Source organism: Oncorhynchus mykiss, chromosome 3 (assembly GCF_057628025.1).
Source record: "Oncorhynchus mykiss isolate SJ-2025 chromosome 3, ASM5762802v1, whole genome shotgun sequence".
Classification (NCBI taxonomy): Eukaryota; Metazoa; Chordata; class Actinopteri; order Salmoniformes; family Salmonidae; genus Oncorhynchus; species Oncorhynchus mykiss.
Window position 1 is genome coordinate 26,470,070 of NC_143024.1, and position 27,789 is coordinate 26,497,858.

A 27,789-nucleotide genomic window follows, 5' to 3' on the forward strand; every position below is an offset into this window, starting at 1 on the left:
CTTTGAATTCTTATTCACTACAGAAGTGATACCTCCTAGCCGTTAAGTTAGTAACAGCAGATGCAACGAGGGTTAGGAAGAAACAGACAGACTATCCCGTCTATCACCCAACAACGTTACTACAACGTATCCAATTGACAACCAGAGGCATTCTTCAAAGGACTCGGTTTGGCAACACGGCCTTCCATCTACCACCAACCTACCGAAGCGCAGCTCAGAGTAAATATTTATTGCATTTTCCTTTTCCAAATGGGCGGTAATTTAGAATGCATCAGATACAATATTTACGATAGCCCAGCTTCTTCCCTTTGTTCCTCAGTCTTCCCGCTCTTTCACTCAAACCCCGCCCTTTTCCTTTGTGTAAAAAGATGTCATCTGTTCCGCCCGCTAGGGACGTTTTCCTTTATGACGTCATTTGTAATCAAGGTATGATTTAATTATGCGTATGTGTAATTCTGTGTGATTAGTTAGGTATTTAGTAAATAAATGATTAAACCCAATGTTGTATTGCTGATTCAAATTGTTAGCCAGGGTTCGTGCAGATAACCAAGAATATACAACTTTCAGATGAGACTGAATTAAGACGACGATTGATTTTGACTGATATTGATGTAAAATATTACTAGGTCTTTAAGAGTTTATTTGGAAGATAACAGCTCTATAAATATTATTTCTTGGTGCCCAACTCTAGTTAATTACATTTACATGATTAGCTCAATCAGGTGATATTAATTACGGATAAATTATTTTATAGAATAGCATGTCATATCACTTAATCCGGCATAGCCAAAGACACAACAACATACACTTGTCTTGAGTGGGCATGTCTGTTTATTTTTGTATCATTGCTATGGCATAATATTGCTATGGCATAATGTTTCTATGCCCTAATGTGAAACTAAACTAAAATTAGTGCAAGGCAAAAAGATAACGGCGGCTAAATGCCAGAGGGGATGAATCATTAACATAGAAGAGTTACTATGTGTGTTACATAAGGATGAAACCTGTATAAAAAGTGTGCCAAGGCTGGAAAGGGAGTTGCTTCATGAACCAGCTCAGCTTATATTACTTGTATTACTTTCTAATTTAACTCACAGGCTCTGGTATTTTTGAAATGTTATTGACTGAATATTTCCACAACAAGTAAAAGAGGGGTCTGGGTAGCCCTTTGATTAGCTGTTCAGTAGTCTTATGGCTTGGGGATAGAAGCTGTTAAGCATTTTGGACCTTGACTTGGCGCTCCGGTACCACTTGACGTGCGGTAGCAGAGAGAACAGTGATGTCCTGGGCCGTCCGCACTACCCTTTGTAGTGCTTTGTGGTCGGAGGCTGAGCAGTTGCCATAACAGGCAGTGAATCTCTATGGTGCAGCTATAGAACCTTTTGAGGATCTGAGGACCCATGTCAAATCTTTTCATTCTCCTGAGGGGAAATAGGCTTTGTCATGCCCTCTTCACAACTGTCTTAGTGTGTTTGAACCATGATAGGTCGTTAGTGATGTGGACACCAAGGAACTTGAAGCTCTCAACCTGTTCCACTACAGCCCCGTCGATGAGAATGGGGGTGTGCTTGGCCCTCCTTTTCATATAGCTCCTTTGTCTTGATCACATTGGGGGAGAGGTTGTCGTGGCACCACACGACCAGGTCTCTGATCTCCTCCCTATAGGCTGTCTCGTCGTAGTCGATGATCAGGCCTACCACTGTTGTGTCATTGGCAAACTTGATGATGGTGGAGTCGTGCCTGGCCATGCAGTCATGCGTAAACAGGGAGTACAGGAGGGGACTGAGCACGCACCCCTGAGGGGCCCCCTGTTGAGGATCAGCGTGGCAGATGTGTTGCTACCTACCATCACCACCTAGGGGCAGCCTGTCAGGAAGTCCAGGATCCAGTTGCAGAGGGAGGTGTTTAGTCCCAGGTTCCTTAGCTTGGTGATGAGCTTTGAGGGCACTATGGTGTTGAAAGCTGAGCTGTAGTCAATGAATAGTATTCTCACGTAGGTGTGCCTTTTGTCCAGGTGGGAAAGGGCAGTGTTGAGTGCAAGAGATTGTATCATATATGGATCTGTTGGGGCAGTATGCAAATTGGAGTAGGTCTAGGGTTTCTGTGATAATGGTGTTGAGCATTGACCAGCCTTTCAAAGCACTTCATGGCTACAGACGTGACTGCTATGGGTCAGTTGTCATTTAGGCAGGTTACTTTAGTCCCTGTTCCCAAGAACACTATGGTGGTCTGCTTGATACATGTTGGTATTACAGACTCCGTCAGGGACAGGTTGAAAATGTCAGTGAAGACACTTGTTAGTTGGTCAGCGCATTCTCAGAGTACACATCCTGGTAATCCAGCTGGCCCTGCGGCCTTGTGAATGTTGACCTGTTTAAAAGGTCTTACTCACATCCGCTACTGAGAGCATGATCACACAGTCGGCCAGAACAGCTGGTTCTCTCATGCATGTTTCAGTGATACTTGCCTCGACGCGAGCATAAAGTAATTTAGCTCGTCTGGTAGGTTTGTGTCACTGGGCAACTCGTGACTGTGCTTCCCTTTGCAATCTAATAGTTTGCAAGCCCTGCCACATCCGACGAATATCGGAGCCGGTGTAGTACGATTCAATCTTAATCCTGTATTGACGCTTCGCCTGTTTGATGGTTCGTCGGAGGGCATAATGGTATTTATTATAAGCTTCCAGGTTAGAGTCCCACTCCTTGAAAGCGGCAGCTCTGCTCTTTAGCTCAGTGCGGATTTTGCCTGTAATCAGTGGCTTTTTTTTTGGAAAGGAGCATAAAGTTCATACCGTGTACTTTCACCACCCTGTGAACTTCACAATTTATTTAATCTGTAGCCTAATAAACTACATGCTTTCCAGGGTCGTAGTGGGAGGACCACACCATGTCATCGCGTGACTCCAAATGTATTATTCTTTCAATATTTGCACATAAAGGTGTTTCCACTTTCATTTCTCGCATAATTCATTTTATTGACACAAACAGATCCCACCATGTCAAACCAAACATTGTGCTGGCATTTGTAAAATTGTACCGAAACGGTTTCCATGACAGCTGTCATGATTTACTTTAATAAGGTATGACTTTACTCCCATAAAAACTGGATGAAAATCTGGTTAGTGTCACCAAACAACTGCATTACACTCAAAATAATTAGAATTCAGATGCTAATCTGGTTGACGACCCTAGTTAGCTAGCTAACCAAACCCATTATGATTGATAGCTAGCATGCTAGCTAACATGCAACAATAACAGTCAAGTTTAATCTTAATGAATGTCTTAACAGTCCAAAACAACATATAAGCCTGTTAGATAAAAATTATATTATTTAATGTACAGGCAAAATGCAAACCACTACAGAATCTGTGTATCTGGTGACACTTCCACATCCAGTTGAGCAGTGGCTCTCCTGATGGAGACATCCTTGAGTCCCGCTCAACATCCACTCGAGGGCTCCAAAATGGACTGTACAGCTCACCTGGACAGCCCGCCAGGGGGAGCCCTCCAGTGGATGTTGAACCTGATGCGGGACTTCCGCATCTAGAGCAACATCCACTTGAGGCTATTACTCAATGACTCAAGGGCTAGGCAGGCTACTCACAGTAGTAGGCCTACATGGGAAAGTCTTAATGTGTGGGATAGCATGTAGCTAACTTTTTAAGGCCAAAGCCAAGTTGGCGTAACCTATAACCAAGCTTAGCCTTTTGTTTTTTTCCAAAGGTTTGTAATTTTCTTGTTTTGTTCTAACCTGGAACTGACTCTCTTCTGTTGACTCTGTTTGAAACTGCTGGGCCATCCCTACAGCTGCTGGGCCAACCTTAGAATAGGCTATACCCCACTTTCTGGCATGCTTAGGAAATCATTTTACTCCCACTGAATGTTACCTCACTCAGACCTAACATACAGTGCTAAACTTGTTTTGAACTGTGAAATAATTATATGGAAAATAGTCTCACAATGCCAAATAACTGCACACCATTTTTATGTTTTTAAACAGCCTAAAACAGATTCAGGGTAGCCTAAGCAGCCAATAGTTGGCGCTACATGTGCACTACTGTCTAGGATTGATGAGCCTTCCCGGTAATACACTCGTGTCCCCCATGGAGCGGCATTCAGCTGCAAAGACATCATCAAAGATTTGTGTAACTAACCCAAGATAGACCACAGGCTGTCGTTTCCAATGGGAGCAAATTAATCATAGTGGGCAGAACAAGCAAGCGTTCTCATGTATTTTCGATTTAGGATGGTGCACACCCTTGACTGAACACGGTGTACAACAAATTGTCCGAAAATATGAAAATGGTGGTGAAAAATAGTTTAGTACACATTTTCCTGTTTTAAGCGGCTCGACATTAAAGATGGTTAATGAGGTTGATTATGCCTTTGCAGTCTGAATGGAGGATGCTATATTTACGAGCCGGTCCACAGGGGACACGAGTGTATTACCCGCAAAGCACATCAAACCTAGACGATAGTTGCGCTAGATTTGCACTATCGGCTGCCTAGGATAGATTCATGGGTGTGCTCCCTCAGTCCGCACACAGTTCATGCATTTAAAATGTTTAACGTTTTCCAACACTATAGCAATTCGGTGACTGAATCGGCGTTTGTTTGGGGAAAACTAAAATCAAAATAGAGTTGGCTGTAAGGTTGTTTACCTCTCAGTAGCTGGGTAATTTTGGAGGGCAGATTGCGTTTCTTCTCAGACCAACCCCGAACCCCCTCCTCCTTCACCAGACGCTCAGATATACTAGACTACGAAAACTGTGTTGGATGTTTCAGGAGAAACATTTCAGGACCAGATTTTCATTATTTTTGAACAAATGCATGTACATTAAGTACGCTCATTAACCGTGTTTTATCAGTTTTGCAAATACTTTTTGTGTCGGTAAATTAAAACACTAGAAACATTGTATCTGAAGGAGCGCACTGGGCGGAGGTAGCGACCCAAGCATTTTTGTTATTCATCTTAACTCCACAGGCACCTCTTTTCCATTAATTGGACTTCTGACAGGTAATTTGTTTTCATTTGCCATAAATCTTTTAGGCAACAACAGCGCGACTGTTCTGACAGGCTGTTGTTATACATGTGCTTTTTGGAAGAAAGCTGTGCGCACAGCTTTAAAGTTTGTGTATAAATTCCTAAACTTATTTAAATAGCCTTGCAAGTAAGGCAATTTTTCCGTTGGTTTTAAGAACATTTTGTCTACAGAATGCTCCCCATATCATTACATTTACAACGATTTGTAAATATCTGAGAGCACGTGACCATACATTTTGTATTTATTTATTTCACCTTTATTTTATCAGGTAGTCCTACTGAAACCAAGGTATATTTTACAGATGAGTCCTGAATTACATAAATTACAGAAAATACATGCATCAAATCTAAATGCAAAATGCACATAGGAAGAAAAACATGGTCATAAAAACAAACACATTCATCAGCAATAAGGTCCTCAATCATCTTTCAGGATTGCTACAAGAGACACCAAAACATCTAGTTTAAGAACATTTAAGCTTGTTCCACTAATAAGGTGCAAGAAAAGTATATTGACTTTTAGTTAACTCATCAAAATGCTTTTTGAAAGATATCTGGGCTTCTGAATAGATGAAAAGCTATTTGTTAACAGGGACACGGATCAATATGGACACCATCCAAAGTACATATCATCAGTTATATTTACAGGACACAGAATCTACCCCTGCGGGACACCTCTCGTAATATACAGGTAACCTGATTTAACACCATCAGTAGATACACATTGAGTTACATCGGTCAAGTGATTTTTAAAGCGGTTACATGCAGCCTGGTCTCGGGCCAATTGAAGACTGAATTAGCAGTGAGTGATCATCAGTATCAAAGCCTTTGGCAGGTCAATGAAGAGGGCAGCACAATGTTGCCTTTTTTCCATACAGTAAACCACATAACTAGGGATGCAGCAGAGGTAATGCTATGACATGGTCTAAAACCTGTTTGATGTACATTTAGAATAAAAAGGTAAGAAATATCTTAGCTTAGAATTAATCAAGGGTTCAAATATTTTAGCTAGGCAAGACAGTTTAGAAATAGCATACATGACATAAGCCAATGACTATGGCAGCGATCATCAACTAGGGCCGGATAAATTATTACAAATAATTTGTAGACCGCAAGAAGCACAAACAGATACTTTTGTGTATATATAGTGTATGTGGACATCCCTTCAAATTAGTGGATTTGGCTCTTTCAGCCACACCCGTTGTTGACAGGTGTATAAAATCGAGCACACAGCCATGCAGTCTCCATAGACTAACATTGTCAGTTGAATGGCCTTACTGAAGAGCTCAGTGACTTTCAATGTAGCATCATCATAGGATGCCACCTTTCCAACAATTCAGTTCGTCAGATTTCTGCCCTGCTAGTGCTTCCTGGCCAACTGTAAGTGCTGTTATTGTGAAGTGGAAATGTCTAGGAGCAACAACGGCTCAGCTGCGAAGTGGTAGGCTACACAAGCTCACAGAATGGGACCGCCGAGTGCTAAATCACATAAAAATCATCTGTTATCGGTTGCAACACTCACGACTGAGTTAAATAGCTTCTGGAAGAAACATCAGCACAATAACTGTTCGTTGGGAGCTTCACAAGCCTAAGATCACCATGCGCAATGCCAAGCGTCAGCTAGATTGGTGTAAAGTTCGCTGCCATTGGACTTTGGAGAAGTGGAAACACGTTCAAATCAAACTTTATTTGTCACATGCGTTGAATAGAACAGGACTGACTGTGAAATGCTTACTTACAAGCCCTTAACCAGCAGTGCAGTTCAAGAAAGAGTTAAAGTATTTACAAAATAAACTAAAGTAAAAAAATATATAATTAACTAACACAATAAAATAACGAGGTTATATACAGGGAATACCGGTACCGAGTGAATGTGCAGGGGTACAGGTTAGTTGAGTTGAATTTATACATGTAGGTAGGGGGTGAAGTGACTATACATACATAATAAACAGCGAGTAGCAGCAGTGTAAAAACAAATGGAGGTGTGGGAGTGTCAATGTAAATAGTCCGGGTGGCCATTTGATTAATTGCACCTCAGTCTTATGGCTTAGGGGTAGAAGCTGTAAAGGAGCCTTTTGGTCCTAGACTTGGCACTCCGGTACCGCTTGCCATGCAGAAGCAGAGAGAATCGTCTATGACTTTGGTCACTGGAGTCTGACAATTTTTTGGCCTTTCCTCTGACACCGCCTGGTATATAGGTCCTGGATGGAAGGGAGCTTTGCCCCAGTGCCGTACGCACTACCCGGTTAGGGTGCTCTCTCTGGTGCAGCTTTAGAACTTTTTGAGGATCTGGGGACCCATGCCAAATATTTTCCGTCTCCTGAGGGGGAAAAGGTGTTGTCGTGCCCTCTTCACGACTGTATTGGTGTGTTTGTGGACAACAAGGAACTTGAAACTCTCCACCCGCTCCACTACAACCCCGTCGATGTTAATGGCGGCCTGTTCGGCCAGCCTTTTCCTGTAGTCCACAATCAGCTCCTTTGTCTTGCTCACACTGAGGGAGAGGTTCTTGTCTTGGCACCACACTGCCTGGTCTCTGTCCTCCACCATATAGGCTGTTTCATCGTTGTCTGTGATCAGGCCTACCACTGTTGTGTAGTCAGCAAACTTAATGATGGTGTTGGAGTCGTGTTTGAACAGGGAGTACAGAAGGGGAAGTGGTGTTGAATGCTGAGCTGTAGTCAATGAACAGCATTCTCACATAGGTGTTCCTTTTGTCCAGGTGGGAAAGGGCAGTGTGGAGTGCGATTGTGTCATCTGTGGATCTGTTGGGGTGGTATGCGAATAAAAATATATATAATTCTTCACATTTTCAAGCAGTCCGTTTATATTTTCCAACGTGGCTATATATTTGGGTGAGGTTTATTTTCGCCTGAGTAGCCTTGTTTCACTACCAAAAATAAAATTAAACCATCTAGTGTTCAGCGAAATAACAATGCAATGTCAAATACAGCTAGCCTAGTCAAACAATTAACATCCAATCACATTAACTGTTACTCTCTCGCGGGAATGCCACAAATGGTCCATATGTGGCCAAACATAGCTGCTGCTCATTCCGTTTGCTTGAAAATTGATGAATGGTTAAAAAAAAGTAAGGCTTGCGTCCATAGAGACACATACCAGCTCTACTGGTAGTACTGTTACTACCAGCAGTACTACACCTGCACCTGTCGACGACACAACTTGTTCTGCTTCCACGAGCCCATCCAATGCTAGCATAACTATTTCTAAATTTGCTGTTAGCCCAGCTAGCATGGACACTGACAGTTGTGAATCTGATGCAGCCGAAGAGCTACTGCCCCCTTACCCGTGAAAGCACCAAACAGCAGATAGGGAGATTGGACCATCGAAGAGGAGCAAATATGATGAGAACTACATTGATTTGGGGTTCACTTATATTAGGAGTAGTGCCTTTCCTCAGCCACAGTGTGTTATATGTGCAAAAGTACTCTCACAACTCAATGAAACCTTCACTCTGGCACAGACATTTAGAAGCAAAACATGCCCATTTCAAAAATAAGCCTCAGGAGTTTTTTTAAGCGAGAATTAAGACAACTTTAGATTAGTAAGACAGATAAAAGCAACAGATACCATTAATAAGAAGGGGCTAAAAGCGTCATATATGGTGAGCTACCGAGTGGCTAGGACAGGAAAGCCCCATACTATTTTGGAGGACTTAATTCTTCCTGCTGCTGGGGGAAAAGGACAAAACTATACAGACAATTTCTCCATCAAACAACACTGTTTCACGACGCATCAGTGACATGGCAGGACATGTTTTGAAACAATTACTGCTTCGCATACAAGCCAGTGAATTCTATGCGTTACAGCTGGATGAGTCAACAGACGTGGCGGGCCTGGCACAGCTCCTGGTATATGGGGGGTCAATTAAGTTAGTGAGCGATTTATTTTTTAATCCTGCGTTTGTTGATTGCATGTTTTGGCTATTGAAATGAGCTGTGTCTGGTGGTGGTTTTACATATATATGTGCTATGTTTTCGCCGTAAAACATTTTAGAAATCTGACTCGCTGGCTAGATGAACAAGGTGTTTATCTTTCATTTGAGCTATTGGACTTGTTAATGTGTGGAGGTTAAATATTTTTAAGAATATTTTTGCGTTCCATGCGCCACCGTTTCAGCTGAACGTGGGAGGGTTGATCCCCAATTGGGAACCAGTATCGTAGACAGGTTAACCTCTTTGGGATAGGGGGCAGCATTTTCACTTTTGGATGAATAACGTGCCCAATTTCAACTTCCTGCTACTCATGCCAAGAATATAAGATATGCATATTATTAGTAGATTTGGATAGAAAACACTTTCAAGTTTCTAAAACTGTTTGAATCATGTCTGTGAGTATAACAACTTATGTAGCAGGCGAAACCCAGAGGCCTAACCATTAAGAATTATTTTTTGGTCTTTGTTTCGCCGAAAATACTTTTAAAAATCTGACACGTGTGCTGGATTCACAACGAGTGTAGCTTTAATTGAGTATCTTACATGTGTGATTTAATGAAAGTTAGATTTTTATATAATTGTTTTAAATTTGCCACGCTGCATTTTCCCTGTTTTTTGCCCAAGTGGGACGCAACCGTCCCCTATACCATAGGAAGTTAAGGAAGACGACCTCTTCCAGGACAACAGGAGAATATATTTTTTAAGTACTGGACAGCTTTGTGAAATTAAATGGACTTTGGTGGTCAAGATGTGTTGGTATCTGTACTGATGGCGCAAAAGCCATGACGGGGAGACATAGTGGAGTGGTAACACGCATGCAAGCAGTTTCTCCCGCGCCACTTGGGTACACTGCTACAACCACTGAGAGGCTCTTGCTGCCAAGGGAATGCCTGACAGATTGAAAGAGTTTTGCACACTACAGTGAAAATGGTTAACTTTGTTAAAGCAATGTATTTTCTACAATATGCAATGATATGGGCAGCGACCATGTAATGCTTTTACAACATACAGAAGTGCGCTGCTTATCAAGGGTCAATATATTGACACGAGCTTAATGTTTTCTTTACTGACCTTTCATTTTCTCTTGTCTGACCGTTTACATGATGACGAGTTTCTCACACGACTGGCCTATCTGGGTGTTTTTCTCACCTGAATGATCAATGTAGGATTACAGGGACTCTCCGCAACTATATTCAATGTACGGGACAAAATTGAGGCTATGATTAATTTGGAGCGCTTCTCTCTGCATTAACAAGAACAACACACAGGTCTTTCCATAATTTTATGATTTTTTTGTGTGCAAATTGTCTCAAGCTTACGGATGTCAGATGTGATATTGCGAAGCAGCTGAGTGAGTTGGGTGCGCAATTACGCAGGTACTTTCCCGAAACGGATGACACAAACAACTGGATTCGTTATCTCTTTCATGCCCTGCCTTCAGTCCACTTACCGATGTCTGAATAAGAGCGCCTCATCGAAATTGCAACAAACGGTTCCGTGAAAATGTAATTTAATCAGAAGCCACTGCCAGATTTGGGGATTTTTGGACACTGATGCCCTTTGCAAACACATACCTATGTGAAAACATGTACCTATGTGAGAGGGGATTCTCGGCCCTCACTAGCATGAAAAGAAATACCGGCACCGACTGTGTGTGAAAAATTATTTAAGACTGAGACTCTCTCCAATACAACCCAACATTGCAGAGTTATGTGCATCCTTTCAAGCACACCCTTCTCATTAACCTGTGGTGAGCTATTTACAATTTTTGCTGAACAAATAAGGTTTTATATGTAAGATGGTTAAATAAAGAGCAAACATGTAGGTATTACAGACTCTGTCAGTGAGAGGTTGACAATGTCAGTGAATACACTTGCTAGTTGTCAGTTCTCTGGAGTGATGACTCACACATCACCATCTGGCAGTCCGACGGACAAACTTGGGTTTGGGGGATGCCAGGAGAACGCCACCTGCCCGAATGCATAGTGCCAACTGTAAAATTTGATGGAGGAGGAATAACGGTCCCGTAGTTCCAGTGAAGGGGGATCTTAACACTGACATTCTCGACGATTCTGTGCTTCCTTTGTGGCAGCAGTTTGGGGAAGGCCCTTTCCTGTTTCAGCATGACAATCCCCCCGTGCACAAAGCGAAGTCCATACAGAAATTGTCTGTCGATCAGTGTGGAAGAACTTGACTGGCTTTTGTGGCTGAATGGAAGCAAGTCCCTGCAGCAATGTTCTAACATGTAGTGGAAAGCCTATCCAGAAGAGTGTAGGCTGTTGTAGCAGCGAAGGGGGGACCAACTCCATATTAATGCTCATGATTTTGGACTGAGATGTTTAATGAGCAGGTGTGCACATACCTTTGGTCATGTAGTGTATAATATTTGAGTATAACATTACCAAGTCAAACCTCGCTTAAATTTGTATATGGTCACATATCTCTCTATTATCCGTGAGAATACTTTGGAACAGATTTACAAAATGAAAATCACTTAGAGACAATTTGCTTTAATTTTTACAGTATTTTATGTCCAACAAATTAAATCACCCGGGAGCCAAATTCAGCCACAAGCCACCAGTTGGCATAGGCCTGCTGTACCATAAATGTTCAAAACGGACTGGGTTAACAGTTTCGGTGCTTGTAGTAGCCTAGCCTGTTTGGGATAGGGGGCAGCATTTTCACGTTTGGATGAAAAGCGTGCCCAGAGTAAACCGCCTGCTACTCAGTCCCAGTTGCTAATATATGCATATCATTAGTATATTTTGATAGACAACACTCTGACGTTTCTAAAACTGTTTGAATGATGTCTGTGAGTATAACAGAACTCAAATGGCAGGCGAAAACCTGAGAAAAACCCACCCGGAAGTGGGAAATCTGAGGTTTGTAGTTTTTCAACTCTTTGCCTATCGAATATACAGTGTCTATGGGGTCAAATTGCACTTCCCAAGGCCTCCACTAGATGTCAACAGTCTTTAGAACATGGTTTGATGCTTCTGCTGTAAAGGAGAGAGGAATGAGAGGGGATTGAGTCAGTGGTCTGGCGGAGTGGCATGAGCTGACCGCGCGTTCAGGTGAAAGTTAGCTTGAGTTCCATTGCATTTCTGAAGACAAAGGAATTATCTGGTTGGAACATTATTGAAGATTTATTATAAAAACATCCTATAGATTGATTCTATACTTCGTTTGACATGTTTTTACGAACTGTAATATGACCTTTTTAAACTTTTCGTATGAACTAAGCGATCGTGCATTGAGCATTTGGATTACTGGGCTAAACGCGCTAACAAAAAGGAGGTATTTGTACAAATTATGGACTTTATCGAACAAATCAAACATTTATTGTGGAACTGGGATTCCTGGGAGTGCATTCTGATGAAGATCATCAAAGGTAAGTGAATATTTATAATGCTATTTCTGACTTCTGACTCCAACATGGCGGATATCTGTATGGCTTGATTTGTTGTCTTAGCGCCGTACTCAGATTATTGCATGGCTTGCTTTTTCCGTAAAGTTTTTTTGAAATCTGACACAGCGGTTGCATTACGGAGAAGTATATCTCTAATTCTGTGCGTAACCCTTGTATCTTATATTAAAGTTTATGATGTCTATTTCTGTAAATTGATGTGGCTCTCTGCAAAATCACTGGATGTTTTGGAAGCAAAACATTACTGAACGTAACGTGTCAATGTAAACTGAGATTTCTGGATATAAATATGCACTTTATCGAACAAAACATACATGTATTGTGTAACATGAAGTCCTATGAGTGTCATCTGATGAAGATCATCAAAGCTTAGTGATTAATTTTCTCTTCCTGCTTTTTGTGACTCCTCTCTTTGGCTGGAAAATGGCTGTGTGTGTTTTTGTGACTAGGCTCTGACCTAACATAGTCATATGTTGTGCTTTCGCTGTAAAGCCTTATTGAAATCGGACACGATGGGAATATTAACAAGAAGTTTCTTTCATTTAGTGTATTGCACTTGTGAATATATGAAAGTTCATATTTCTAAAAAATATTTTGGAATTTCGCGTGCTGCCTTTTCAGTGGAATGTTGTCGAGCAGAGAACCCCTAACCATAAGAAGCTAGTCTAATTTTCTTACTTTTTATTTGTCCTTTTCAGTTCAGTCAAAATGCAATAACCTCACAACTCTCTAGGCATGAGAAGTAGCTATCTATAGACTAATGGGCTAGATGAAAACCATGACTGAGGTTAAAAGTATTTTCTAAGAATAACTTAGTTTAAACTTTGTTTACTTGAGGGTGAGTCTCCTTTAAAGTAGAATGCTGTAACAAACACGATTATTGGCCTTTGTTATAACTCTTGCAGCATTTGGTAGATTAAGATATTGATTGTTGTTAATCCTGTTCTTAAACCCTGGTTGAGTGTTTAAATCCCTGTTTCTCTCTAAACCATGCCACACTGCTCCAACTCAGAAACCTTAAGTATGAGTAGTTATAGTCGCCTTATAGAACAGCTTCTCTATGCCTTGGGCTAGGGATGGGACAGATAGGGTCTGTGCCAAAAGATGGACTCTGATCAAAAGATGGGCTCTGATCAGAGTCAGTGGGGCTAATCGTTTTAATCACTGTCATATTATTATATTAAATACAGTGACGGCAGTCATGTGGAAATCTACATAATTTATAGTATGAGTTCTGCCACCTCATCTGCTGCCAGAGTAGTTCTTAATTATCATATTTCAGTTGGACAGAAGTCCTGAGGACAGTGACTTAATCTGACAGGTGATGTAATGAATACATAATTAGATATATAATATGGCTAATTTGTATGTTCACCGTTCAATTCTCCCAAAATCCCACATTCGTGTTCTGCACATGAATCAAAAATACTCACAGTTCCCTAGAGATTAGTGTCAGGTGAGTACATTCTTCTGCAGCACTCCAACAAACAAGATTTTGTTTAAAGAAACATTTAGACTTATAGTTGGAGTCATTGGAAGTTGGAAGTTTACATACAGTTAGGTTGGAGTCATTAAAACTCATTTTTCAACCACTCCACAAATTTCTTGTTAACAAACTATAGTTTGGGCAAGTCGGTTAGGACATCTACTTTGTGCATGACACAAGTAATTTTTCCAACAATTGTTAACAGACAGATTATTTCACTTATAATTCACTGTATCACAATTCCAGTGGGTCAGAAGTTTACATACACTAAGTTGATTGTGCCTTTAAACATCTTGGAAAATTCCAGATAATTATGTCATGGCTTTAGAAGCTTCTGATAGGCTAATTGACATAATTTGAGTCAATTGGAGGTGTACCTGTGGATGTATTTCAAGGCCTACCTTCAAACTCAGTTCCTCTTTGCTTGACATTCATCGGAAAATCAAAAGAAATCAGCCAAGACCCCAGAAGAAAATGTGTAGACCAACACAAGTCTGGTTCATCTTTTCAGCAATTTCCAAACGCCTGAAGGTACCACGCTCATCTGTACAAACAATTGTATGCAAGTATAAACAACATAGGACCACGCAGCCTTCATACCGCTCAGGAAGGAGACGTGTTTTGTCTCCTAGAGATGAACGTACTTTGGTGCAAAAAGTGCAAATCAGTCCCAGAACAACAGCAAAAAGGACCTTGTGAAGATGCTGGAGGAAACGGCTACAAAAGTACCTATGTTGATATGTCAGAATAATCTTAAAATAAAGTGGAGATCCTAGCTGACCTAAAACAGAGAATTTTTATTAGGATTAAATGTCAGGAATTGTGAGAAACTGAGTTTAAATGTATTTGGCTAAGGTGTATGTAAAACTTCCAACTTCAACTGTATCTGCTGTCTGTAACAAAATTCAGGACACTTTCTGCCTAGGGTGCCAATGTCTCCACAAACAACACTCCAGTGTGGGGGTTTTGGTTTAAGAGCCACGACCGATAAACACATGATGGGAAAATCTAGAAGAAGGGCTTGGACGAACATTTGTAGAAAGAATGGTATACGTGTGAAAAACTGTAGCGGCATGCCGTCGTGCACAGTGACTGCACATTCCAGCTGAGAAAAAAAGCTGAGTTAGTGCCTTCAAAAAGGATTTACACCCCTTGACATTTTCCATTTTTTTTTGTTACATACTGAATTTCAAATGGATGAAACTTAGATTTGTTTTTCACTGGCTTACACACAATAACCCATAATGTCAAAGTGGATTTTGTTTAGATTTATTTTTTACAAATTAATTAAAAATGAAAAGTGGACATTTCTTGACAATAATTATTCAACTCCTTTGTTATGGTAAGCCTAAATAAGTTCAGGAGTAAAAAAATGTGCTTTAACAAGTCCCTTAACAAGTTGCATGGACTCACTGTGTGCAATAAAAGTGTTTAACATTAGTTTTTTGAATGACAACCTTATCTGTACCCCACACATACATATAATTGTAAGGTCCCTCAGTCGAAGAGTGAATTTCAAACACAAATACCAGGGAAGTTTTCCAATGCCTTGCAAAGAAGGGAACCTACTGGTTATATACTGTATATATATATTTTTTAAAGCACACATTGAATATCGCTTTGAGCATGGTGAAGTTATTTATTACACTTTGGAGGTGTATCAATACACCCAGTCACTACAAATATATAGGTGTCGTTCCTAACTCAGTTGCCGGAAAGGAAGGAAACCGCTCAGAGATTTCACCATGAGGCCAGTGGTGATTTTAACAGTTACTGAGCTTAATGGCTGTGATAGGAGAGAACTGGGGATGGATCAGCAACATTGTAGTTATTTCACAATATTAACCTAATTAACAGTGAAAAGAAGGAAGCCTGTACAGAATAAACATATTCCAAAACATAATCCTGTTTTCAACAAGGCACTAAAATAATACTGCAAAAAAATGTGGCGAAGATATTCAGTTTTTGTCATGAATACAAAGTGTTTTTTGGGGGGAAAATCCAATACAGCACATTACGGAGTACCGCTCTCCATATTTTCAAGCATAGTGGTGGCTGCATCATGTTATGTGTATGCTTGTAATCGTTTAGGACTAGGGAGCTTTTCAGGATAAAAAAAATAAATAGAATGGAGCTAAGCACCGGCAAAATTCGAGAGGAAAACCTGGTTGTCTGCTTTACACCAGACACTGGGAGATGAATTCAGCTTTCAGCAAGAGAGTAACCTAAAACACAAGCCAAATCTACACTGGAGTTGCTTCCCAAGAAGAAAGTGAATGTTCCTGAGTGGCCAAGTTACAGTGTTGACATAAATATACTTAAAAATCTATGGCAAGACCTGAAAATGGTTGTCTAGCCATGATCAACAACCAATTGGACAGAGCTTGAAGAATTTTGAAAATAATAATGGGCAATTGTTGTACAATCCAGGTGTGGAAAGCTCTTAGAAACTTATCCAGAAAGACACTCAGCCGTAATTGCTTAAAGGTGATTCTAACATTTATTGACTTAGGGGATTGAATACTGACCTATTAGTGACCTATATATTAGTAATTTATTTCACTACATATATATATATATATATATTTTGTTTTACAAATGTTAGAATTTTTCTTCCACTTTGACATTACATGGTGTTTTGTGTAGATCTTTGACAACAAATTACAATTAAATCCATTTTAATCACACTTTGTAACTCAACAAAATGTAGAAAAAGTAAAGGGGCGTGGATACTTTCTGAAGGCACTGTATGTCTTTAACCCCCTGACCAAATATCAAGTGCAACTCAGCCCGGGTCTCTCCTCCCTGCATCTCGATACTGCCAGGACAGGATACCTGTGTTCTATGGTGCAGACACTGAAATAACCCCCTCTACCCTTACCCCGAGTCAGGAGCTAATAACATAAAGAGATCATGGGGGAACTGTTTGGCTGCAATCCCGTTAACGGATATGACAACAGCCAGTTAAATTGCAGGGCGCCAAATTCAAAATAACAGAAATCTCATAATTTCAAATTCCTCAAACATACATGTATTTTATACCGTTTTAAAGGTAATCTTGTTGTTAATCCCACCACAGTGTCCGATTTCAAATATGCTTTACAGCGAAAGCACCACAAACGATAATTTTAGGTCACCACCAAGCCACAGAATTAAACACAGCCATTTTTCCAGCCGAAGATAGGAGTTCCAAAAAGCACAAAGAGATAAAATGAATCACTAACCTTTGGTGATCTTCATCAGATGACACTCATAGGACTTCATGTTACACAATACATGTATGTTTTATTTGATAAAGTTCATATTTATATCAAAATATCTGAGTTTACATTGACGCGTTACGTTCACTAGTTCTAAAAACATCCAGTGATTTTGCAGAGCCACATCGATTCAACAGAAATACTCATCATAAATGTAGATGATAATACAAGTTATACACATGGAATTATAGATATACCTCTCCTTAATGCAACCTCTGTGTCAGATTTCAAAAAAACTTTACAGAAAAAGCAATCCATGCAATAATCTGAGACGGCGCTCAGAAAAATAATCAAATTAGCCGCCATGTTGGAGTCAACAGAAACCATAAATTACATGATAAATATTCCCTTACCTTTGATCTTCATCAGAATACACTCCCAGGAATCCTAGTTCCGCAATAAATGCTTGATTTGTTCGATGATGTCCGTTATTTATTCAAGTTTCTAAAGACGGTTGACATCTAGTGGAAGCCCTAGGAATTGCAACTTCATTCATATCTCACTGTGAATTCAATAGGGCCTGGGTTGAAAATCGACCAACCTCAGATTTCTCACTTCCTGTTTGGATTTCTTCTCAGGTTTTCGCCTGCCATATGAGTTCTGTTATACTCACAGACATCATTCAAACAGTTTTAGAAACTTCAGTGTTTTCTATCCAATACTAATAATAATATGCATATATTAGAAACTGAGACTGAGGAGGAGGCTGTTTACTCTGGGAACCTCTGGTCACCTTTCATCCAAGCTACTCAATACTGCCCCTGCAGCCATAAGAAGTTAACTTCTATATAACAACAACCAGTGATAGTACAGGGCGCCATATTCAAAAGAACAGAAATCTCATAATTAAAATTCCTCAAACATGCATGTATCTTATATCGTTTTCAAGGTAGTCTTGTTGTTAATCCCACCACAGTGGCCGATTTCAAATAGGATTCATGGGGAAAGCACCACAAACGATTGTTAGGTCACCAACAACTCACCAAAATACATAGCCAATTTTACCAGCCAAAGAGAGAGAGAGAAAAAGCACATATAGAGATAAAATGAATCACTAACCTTTGATAATCTTCATCAGATGACACTCATATGACTTCATGTTACACAATACATGCATGTTTTGTTTGATGAAGTTCATATTTCTATCAGAAAATCTGAGTTTACATTGGCGTATTAGATTCACTAGTTCCAAAAACATCCAGTGATTTTACATAGCCACACCATTCAACAGAAATACTCATCATAAATGTTGATGATAACACAAGTTATACACATGGAATTATAGATATACCTCTCCCTAATGCAACCGCTGTGTCAGATTTCAAAAAAACTTTACGGAAAAAGAAACGCATATATACTTTTGAGACGGCGCTCAACAGTAAAAACATCACAGCCGCAAAGATGGCGTCAACATAAACAAGAAATTACATGACAAATGTTCCCTTACCTTTGATGATCTACATCAGAAAGCACTCCAGGAATCCCATGTCCAAAATAAATGATTGTTTTGTTCGAAAATGTCTTATTTATGTCCAAATACCTTCTTTTCTTAGCGCGTTTGGTATACATATCCAAACGTTAATTCTGGTCAGCGTTATATCGGACAAAAACTTCAAAAAGTGATATTACCGGTCGAAGAAACATTTCAAACTAAGTACAGAATCAATCATTAGGATGTTTTTAACATATAGCTTCAAGAAAGTTCCAACCGGAGTACTCCTTCTTGTCTTTGTGAGCAATGGAACGCAAGTGACTACCACAAGGAATTAACATGATCAGAAAATGGCTGACTGCCAGACACCTGACTGATTCTGCTATCATTCACTCCCACAACATCATATCGTCTCCATTATAATTTCTATTGATGGTTGACATCCAGTGGAACCCCTAGGCAGTGCAACACCATTCATATCTCAAGGGGATTTCATTGGGGACTCTGGTGAATACAGACAAAGCTCAGATTTCTGACTTCCTGTTTTGATTTCAACTCAGGATTTTGCCTGCCAATATGAGTTCTGTTATACTCACAGACATCATTCAAGCAGTTTTAGAAACTTTAGAGTGTTTTCTATCCAATACTAATAATAAAATGCATATATTAGAAACTGAGACTGGGGAGCAGGCCGTTTACTTTAGGCACCTTATTCATCCAAGCTACTCAATACTGCCTCCCAGCCATAAAAAGTTAAAGTTGCAGGGTGTTGTGACTAGCACTGCTGGTCCCCTCCGATACAAAGCTGTATGTGTTCATCAACAAGGCTGACGTTAAAATGCTGGGATCTGCACCTATTCCCCCCACAACCAGACCTGTCAGACACTGGTGGTGGGAGAACTTCATCACTCCGCTGGTCAGGACAACTGTGTAAGCCTGTTATGTTTCCTCATTATGAGCATAGCAGTCTTTCCATTACATTATGCTTGAAATAAGTAAATGCGTCCCCCCAGGCGATTGAACTTGGTTCTCAAATAAAGTATTTGCTTTCTGTTTTGCCATTTTTCTCCTACGCTTTCAGTCATTGTCTTTGGGAGGTCCTTCATGTTTCTGGTGGTTGTTTCCCTTTGTCTCCAGGTGACATGGATCTCTCTCTGTTGGTGGCATTCTGCTCCTGTGTTCCTCCAGCTTTGGGTGAGCTTTTTCCTTTCACTTTTTTATGTTTGAGCTTCTCTCTCAAAATACTTGACTCCAGCACATGAATGGTGACTGAGGAGCATTCACAGTGTGGTGAGGGAACTGTAATGTTTTATTCAGAGTGCCAGTGATTTAAAGAATGAGCTGGTCTCTGGTCTGTCTGTACTAACAGGGTCAGGATTTGGCAGGGAGATGCCAGGTAAGTTTGCAGTGCATTGGATGCCTCAGCTGTGTCAAATGAATGAGAAATGCAGTCTGTCTGCCTTGGAATAGACACAGAATGCATGGCCATCCTTTTTGGCTTATCAGTTGCCCTAGAGCAGTGATTCCCAACTCCAGTGCTCAAATACCCCCCTTTTTTTTAACAGTACACATTTTTATTGTAGCCCTGGACAAACAAACCTGATTCAACTTGAATCCTCGATGAGTTGAATTTTGTGTTTTTGTCCAGGGCTACAACAAAAATGTGTGCTTGCGGGGGGGGGGGGGGACTGGAGTTGGGAAACACTGCCCGGTCCCCCCAGACTTTTCACATTTTTGTTTTAACCTTAAACTGGCACACCTGATTCAATTAGTCAAAGGCTTGATGATTAGTTGACTAATTGAACCAGGTGTGCCCGTTTAGGGTTAAAACAAAAGTGTGAAATGTCTGAGGGATGGGGGCAGAGGAGAGGGTTGGGAAACCCTGTCCTAGAGTATGGCTGTCTGTAGAGAAACTGGAAAGGTCATTCACAGTGCAGTGTTTCCCCCTAGGATGTTTTTCAGCAGTGGTGGCAGAGTTAGCAGGGGGAGGTTGGGGGTTGCAGCGGATGGGGTCATCCTGGGGCAGAAATCAACATAGTAAATACATTTAAAAAAATGTCCAGTGTCGGCCAAACATGTAGGGGAGACACTGCAATGTGATAGAGGAATGTGTGCAGTGTCATATTTTAGTGAACTGTGTAGTGTCTTAAGAGTGCCAGTGATTTAAAGAATGAGCTGGTCCCTGGTCTGTCTATACTAACAGGGTCATCTATAGGCAGGGACATGCCAGGTAAGTTTGTTTTATTGGATGCCTCAGTGTTGTTATAAAGGAATGAGAAACACGGTGTCTGTTTTGGAATGGGCACTGAGAATGCACCGCCATATTTGTTATTGGCTGGTCAGTTGCCCTAGAGCAATGTTTCATCAAACTCAGTCCTGGGGTCCCCATTTTGGTTTTTGCCCTAGCACTGCACAGCTGATTGAAATAACTCCTTGTCGGGGTGGCAGGACCGACTTTGGGAAACTCTGCCGTAGAGCACACTGCTGAACTCGGCCCTCCGTGAAATGAGGGTCTGTGTGTTTTCGCTCCACCCTAATTAGTAAAGAACTCCCCTCACCTGGTTGTCTAGGTCTTAATTGAAAGGAAAAAGCAAAGACCAGCAGACTAGACCCTCCATAGAATGAGTTTGATACCCCTACCATAGAGTATGGCTCTCTGTAGAGTAACTAGCTTTGCTTTGTATGTACTTACATAGTGCGCAACTATATTGATTAAGTACTATTGTGTAAGGATTTCAAGTTATGATTAAATCCAGTTCATTTGAAATGGGCTCATCTAGACTGGTGTAAGAAAGAGCCTTTGCTTTCCTGGCCAGGATTAGCCTTTTTCTCATGTGAGGGATTTTAGTAATCGGTCATTTGAAGTGCAGCTAAGCCTCCCATATTGTAGTAGCATGTGGTGCTAAGCAGTCCTACACTGCACGTTGGGTTGGGTTGTGTTGTGCTGACTTGTTCCTGAGCAGATTACCCTACATTAGTTGTTTTTCTCCTCAGTCAACAGGGTGATTTGGGGCAGGATATGAGTTCCCCTGGTAATGGAGAGGAATGACACCAAACGAAAGTGTTTGTCGGACATTAGGCTTATCTATTGCACCATAAAAAGCCCTGCTGGCTCGGGTTGTCGTTCTCTGACATCCTTTAGAAGAAAACAAAATGAAAATGTCAGCAGATACAAGATGAGCCAATCAGAGAAGCATTTCATTGTTAGAGAGCTGAGCAGTGATTATTGTACTACACCTTGGGATCTTCAAGAAGTGGTTCTATTACCTCTGTACTCAACGAAGCAGGAGTCATTTATTTGTTATTTGGTGATCCAGATAACGTGACATCCATGTGATTTAGATGCTTAATCTAAATGTTATTGTGAGGGAAGATGTGACATTTGGTTGATTCTCAAATGGTTACTCACACTGCACAAGCCAATGTGCGTGCGCACACACACACACACACACACACACACACACACACACACACACACACACACACACACAGTGAAGTCTGCTTTATTACAGCACCTACCTGAGCTGACATGGGTCACTGGCCTTGGGAAATGACTGCTGAGTGGGTATGGTTATAAATGCATCAGGACTAAATGCAACTCTGTGTGGTGTCTTGCATCATTGTAGCTTTAGCATTTCCCCTACATTTCAACCACATTTTGCAACTTCCCCTTTACTCTTCTGAAGAGAGAGCCACCTGATTGTTGCCAGATTGTATTTAAAAGCATGCACTGTGTATCGCATCACCCAGTGGTTTAATCTAAGTGCATGCACCATTCCTAAACCTTCAGTACAAGTGGACCATATTTTTAAAAATCACAGAACACTTACAACCAGTCTTACTATCATGTGTACAGTAGTCACTATTTACATTCAATGTACACCTCTGGAACACTTGACTACAGTTCTGAAGGTAAACAGAGCCTTAAACCAGTTCTGAAAGCTTCGTAGTTCACACCAAGCACACAGTCAGAGCTATTCTCTGTCAATCATTAATGCTTTCTGTCTTTTCTTTTCCAGCATCGAGGATGGTTGAAAAGGGTAAAGGTTTCTTGTTGTTTCAGATGAACATTACTGTACTGATTGTATTTCACTTTAAAGAGCATGTTGGCAAATCGCATACTTTTTGGTCACTCACCATCTTTTCACACCAGTTGCACTCGAAACTCAGTTTATGTTTGAATTAGTTTAACTCCAAACATGGTGTTTAAGTTTCTATGGAAAGGGTTTACTATGAATGTGTGTGATTTAAAGGAGATTTAATTCCCAGCAGGGCCACAACATTTGTATAAGTCTCCCAGTGGTTCCTTTACAATGCATTCCATCTGGCGCATGCGCAGCTCTGTCCTCTATTTGCTTTGTTTTCATGTATTCCCTCTCCTTCTCCCCTCCCAGACTATGACTCTGCATTTCACTACGGTGAGTGGGGGATGGATCAACATGGACTAACTCCACTGGGGGTAAACGTGACACTTCTCAGGAAATATCTGGGAGGTCAAGACGGGTTTGCGTTTTCCCTCCATTTTTCAAGTTCAACTGGCAAACAGTCCCTCCCACTCTGCTGTAACACACTGCTCTATCCTGTCTTCAGTAGGTCTATGCATTCACAGACACATTATAGGATATATTCAGCTCTTACAGTGAATATCCTTCCACGTTTGAGGCAGTAATATCAATCAAAATATAGATACCTATAGATGTGAACCTGATAGATTTATCAATCGTGGCATATACAGTAGGAGCGTATGTTTGAATTATCTCATAGGAACATGGTGTCATAATTGCATAGCTTTGCTATGCTGTAATACACCCAAAGAGGGTACAGTGCATACATATGTACTGATTAAGATGGTTTATGTTACACTGTGCCTTGCACATGTTCTGTAGTAGTGGGCCTTACTGTGCAGGGATACAAATGTATTTCTGTTTCAGACTATGAATCTCTGAGGATCGGTGGACTGATCTTCGCTGTGGTACTGTTTGTCATGGGCATTGTCCTAATCGTCAGTAAGTCTGTCTGCCCAACTACGGTTATACTTAAATTGAAATAAAATGTGATTAGTCTCATAAGTTTATTTCTACTGTACCAATCTCATTCCATAATTGTATTTCTGCGCTGTTCAACATGCTGATCCATTGGACAGCCCTTCTTTACCAGTCCAGTCCTTATAAACAAGCCTGGGGTCAGTTACTTGCTGGGGGCTGGGATGCAGGCCAACATGCCTTGCACAACCCCCAGGACACCCAACACCTCTCTACCCTGTAGGCATCTGCACATCTAGGGCACTGACTAAAACTGACCTGGACGCTATGCAGCCTTTTCCCCTCCCTCCTCATCTCATGTTCTTGCACTCATCCACCCCACCCCAGGCATAGCTGCAGCCCCCCCACCCGCCCTAAATCTTACTCCAAGCATCCATTACATTAGTCATAGATATCACAGGGGGCAGAGGGTGTGTCCCCTCTCCTGCTACTACACATGTGCAAAGAGGCTTTGGGTCTTCAGTGTTCTGTCCAAGCTGTACAAATAATCAATCATTCAAGCGCTTAGTTTGGGTATTTTTTAGTGGATAGGGTCTTGTAAAATATAATATTCCAACTTCAAAACAGATCAGTTGCTGAAGTATCTTCATTCTAGTGCTAGTTTAGCAGGCAGTATATTCATTCTAGTGCTAGTTTACCAGGCATGTGTCTTTGACACCTAGGATGGAGAGAGGCCTGTCAACTCTGGCTATCCTCAGAGCTTATCATCTTTCCATCATAGTAGCTCTTCTTCACACCAATTTCTCTCTCTCTGCAGGCCAGAAATGCCCATGTAAATCAAGTCCGAAGTCACGGTAAGTTGGACAAAGAGATAGTGTTGATAAAACATGGCATAGAAAGAACTTTGTGCGGTCCAAACACTTAAGACACCTTCGTCCGCCTACCCTCGCCTTATGCCTTTTATGTACACAGAGAATTTACCCTTTACTGGGAATTTATTCCTTCACACGGTAAATCTGGGGAAAAGGGGCTGAACGGAACTAAAGCAAAGAAAGTACATGTCAAAGCCCCCTCTCCTACCTAACCACTACTTACCTATCTTAGCACCACCTGGTACGCTAACCAAAATACAGGGGCTGGTCCGCCCAGGTCTTTCCTAGTGTGCATAGACAGTAAATACTACGGGTTGTGTATGCCCGCAGGCCTCTTGCCTAAGGACTCCATAGGTGCCTTCCCCCCTGGAAACAAATTAAACAGAATAATACAAACTACTTCACCAAAACAAAAAAACTGAGAAACAACACAGGACATAACCATCAGCTCTCTCTGAGCAACAACTAATACAGGACATACCAATCAGCTCTCTCAGCAACAACCACAGAACATAACCATCAGCTCTTAACAACAACCAACACAGGACACACTAATCAGCTCTCTTCTGAGCAACAGAACACTGGCTTATATAGCTGGAGAGGAGTCTGTAATGGGATACAACTGTATCCCCTGACGAGAGATGGCGGGGTCAGATCTCCAATCATCGATGTGGCCCACCAATCAGCTGCTTCCTGAAACACACACACACAAACAAAACCACAACACAGAAACTGGGGAACGTAACAATGCCCTTGGGGGAATCTCCGTCGCCATCTTGGAGGGTGGTCCAAATGATTAGCCAAGCAAGGGAAGTTTGCAACCTAAGCCCCTCAGTCCTCGTTTTTATTCGGCTTTGCGAGTTTACAATTCTGTTCACTCCGGGGCCTGAAACTCCCAATAATTAAATTTGCAACGATTGTACATCCGCTAAGAAAAGTCAGTGATAACTTAAAACAACATCAATGGAGAAGTCAACATACAAGTGTAAGTAAAAACGAATGCAAATAAGTTAGAATTTGTGCTACTAATGCACATGACGGCACAAACACATCTCGTAAAAAGTACGTTTTTGGCAATTGTAGAAATAAAACATTTTCCTTCAGAAGTTCGTTAGGCAGGCTAACGTTAGTTAGCTACTTAATTTGCTAGCTATCTTACCGTAGGCGTATATTAATAATGATATATTTAATATAAGTAGACATGCACTCATGATTGTCTGTAGCACATATAAAGTAACCACAAGCTGAAAACACAATCATCACAGGATGAACGAGTGATGCATTTTCAGCCAAGGATGGTTCTACCCCAGCTGGCATGAGAGGAATATTGACTTTTTTTCCTGATATTTTCAACAACAAGGGTAATATTCTCACATATGAACAATTTATACATTGAAAGAGTTTCCAATACCTTTCAGAGAGTTTATTTCTGTGATCAAAGCCGTTCCCAGTGGTCTAACTACACTTGTGAAAAGTCATCTTAATTTTGGGAACGATCATAAAGTTTATCCAGAACTCAGATTTGAAGGCGTGGGCTTACTTGAGAAATCTTGTTGTAATAAGACAAATTCTTCATTCACAAAACCAACTTACACCGAGAGGAAAGTTTTTCTGGAACATGCTTAATCCTGACATTGTCTGGAAAAATGCATGGTTAAGGCCTTACAAATACTGTATACCAAACGAAGTTAAGGAAGATACACTTCAACATTTTACATAAGATATATCCATGTATTTCTATGATTTCCAAATTTGTGGCTATTGATGATATCTGCGTTTTCTGTGAAAAAGAAGCTGAGAATCTGTCTCACTTGTTCTTTGAATGTAAATTTGTGACAGAATTTTGGGAAAACGTTGCAAAGTACTTATTTACCATTATGAACACTGCCTATAATTTTAACATAAAATATATAATATGTTACTATTGCAATGATAACAAAACCACTGAAATGATTGTTATTTTTTGTATTCTTGTTGCCAAATACTTTATACACAAACCAAAATTCTATACCAAAATTACCAATTTTTCTGATTGATTTGAATTATCTTAGTAAAACACTAACCATAGTGAATAACAACAAGAATAACATCTTCATGAATCATTATAATAATATATTGTTTATGTTTTGTATTTTATGTATATGTTTTGTATGTTTGGGCATTGTTAATACCTGTGTTTCGTTTGTTAGACATGTTGGATGTAGCAATGTAAGTTGATTTTTGTATTATGAATTAAATCATTCCTTCCTCCCTTGCCCTGCAAGTGTATACTCGTCAGACGTCATGATACCTCATCAGAAGTGTCCACTTAATTTGAGGGCTGAAGTGTTTGGACCGCAACCCTTGACTGAGTTCATTGTAAGGCCTTTAAAGTGTAATCTCTAGACCAGTAAGAGGAGCTTTTTAGAATATTCTTAACCGTTAGACAGAAGCTTCAGTACTCATTTTGAGTTTTAATACATTTCCCCCCTATGTTTTAGGGTTTGGCTTGTTGGCTTGATGGCTTGTTTAGGTATTGTATACTTTTTAATCACTGTCCAAGTAGTGATTTTGCTCTAGTGGTTTACCTGTTTGTTTACCATTTTCCTCTCTTAGGCCTTCTGGGGTACCTGAGGCAGAGGCAGGGGTTGTGACAGGTAAAATCATCTATATCTTTGTCTTCATTGGCATATTGGTCTTTATCAAATGTCTGATTTGTATGTATCATTTTATTTATGAAACCAATACATCTCATCATGTTTACCATTCTGCTCTCAGGTCCCCAGTGATGTAAAGTCTCGCCACCAGGCGGCAGCATTGGACAGTGGAGGACTAACTATGGCTATCTCCCAGAGAGCACAAGGCTAATTTTTTAAATTTCATCCTGCTGATATGTTCTCTTGACATGTTTTTTTCTTTTCTCTTTTTTCTATATGAATGAATCTACAGCGACAGTATTCTGAAGGCATAATTGGTTGATGCAGTAGGGTAGGCTATAAAACCTGTCATATGTGATAGACACACACGAACAAGCGATTTTTTAAGTTAGAACTTGACTATTTATGACTTTTTTAAATTGTAATATTTCCACATTGTTAAATAAAGTGATGTAGATGGGTCATTGTGTGTTGTGTTCCAACTTTTCCCACTATCAGCCACTGGCATAGACTGTCTCCCTGTCAGTCACTGCTACTGGCACAGTTTTTCCCCAGTAGCGCAGTTCTAATGGATATTCAGCACACCCGTTTTGCTGATGTTGCACCTTTCTGCAGGCAATAGTAGATGAATTCATTCAACCTCCTGACAAGTGCAGCAACATCAAACATGCTGCAGCCCATTGTTTAGAACCATT

The 27,789-nt window shown here is 40.6% G+C and overlaps 1 protein-coding gene across 15 annotated transcripts; it reads left to right on the forward strand.

The window, feature by feature from the left end:
- The first annotated feature begins 4,437 nt into the window (after positions 1-4,437).
- LOC110511049 (FXYD domain-containing ion transport regulator 6) lies at positions 4,438-27,556 on the forward strand. Of its 15 annotated transcripts, none has more exons than XM_021592128.3 (11): positions 4,438-5,016; positions 19,742-19,798; positions 19,974-20,000; positions 20,808-20,834; positions 22,624-22,644; positions 22,999-23,193; positions 23,536-23,610; positions 24,404-24,440; positions 26,723-26,816; positions 27,054-27,094; positions 27,216-27,556. In XM_021592128.3, the coding sequence occupies exons 2-10, from the start codon at positions 19,747-19,749 to the stop codon at positions 27,069-27,071; spliced, it is 546 nt and encodes a 181-aa protein (XP_021447803.1). In that variant the 5' UTR covers positions 4,438-5,016; positions 19,742-19,746; the 3' UTR covers positions 27,072-27,094; positions 27,216-27,556. The 15 variants fall into 15 exon arrangements, with proteins under 15 accessions (XP_021447803.1, XP_021447829.1, XP_090082802.1 ...); XM_021592154.3 differs by having other exon boundaries at positions 22,999-23,022; XM_090226676.1 differs by lacking the exon at positions 26,723-26,816.
- Positions 27,557-27,789: the final 233 nt, after the last annotated feature.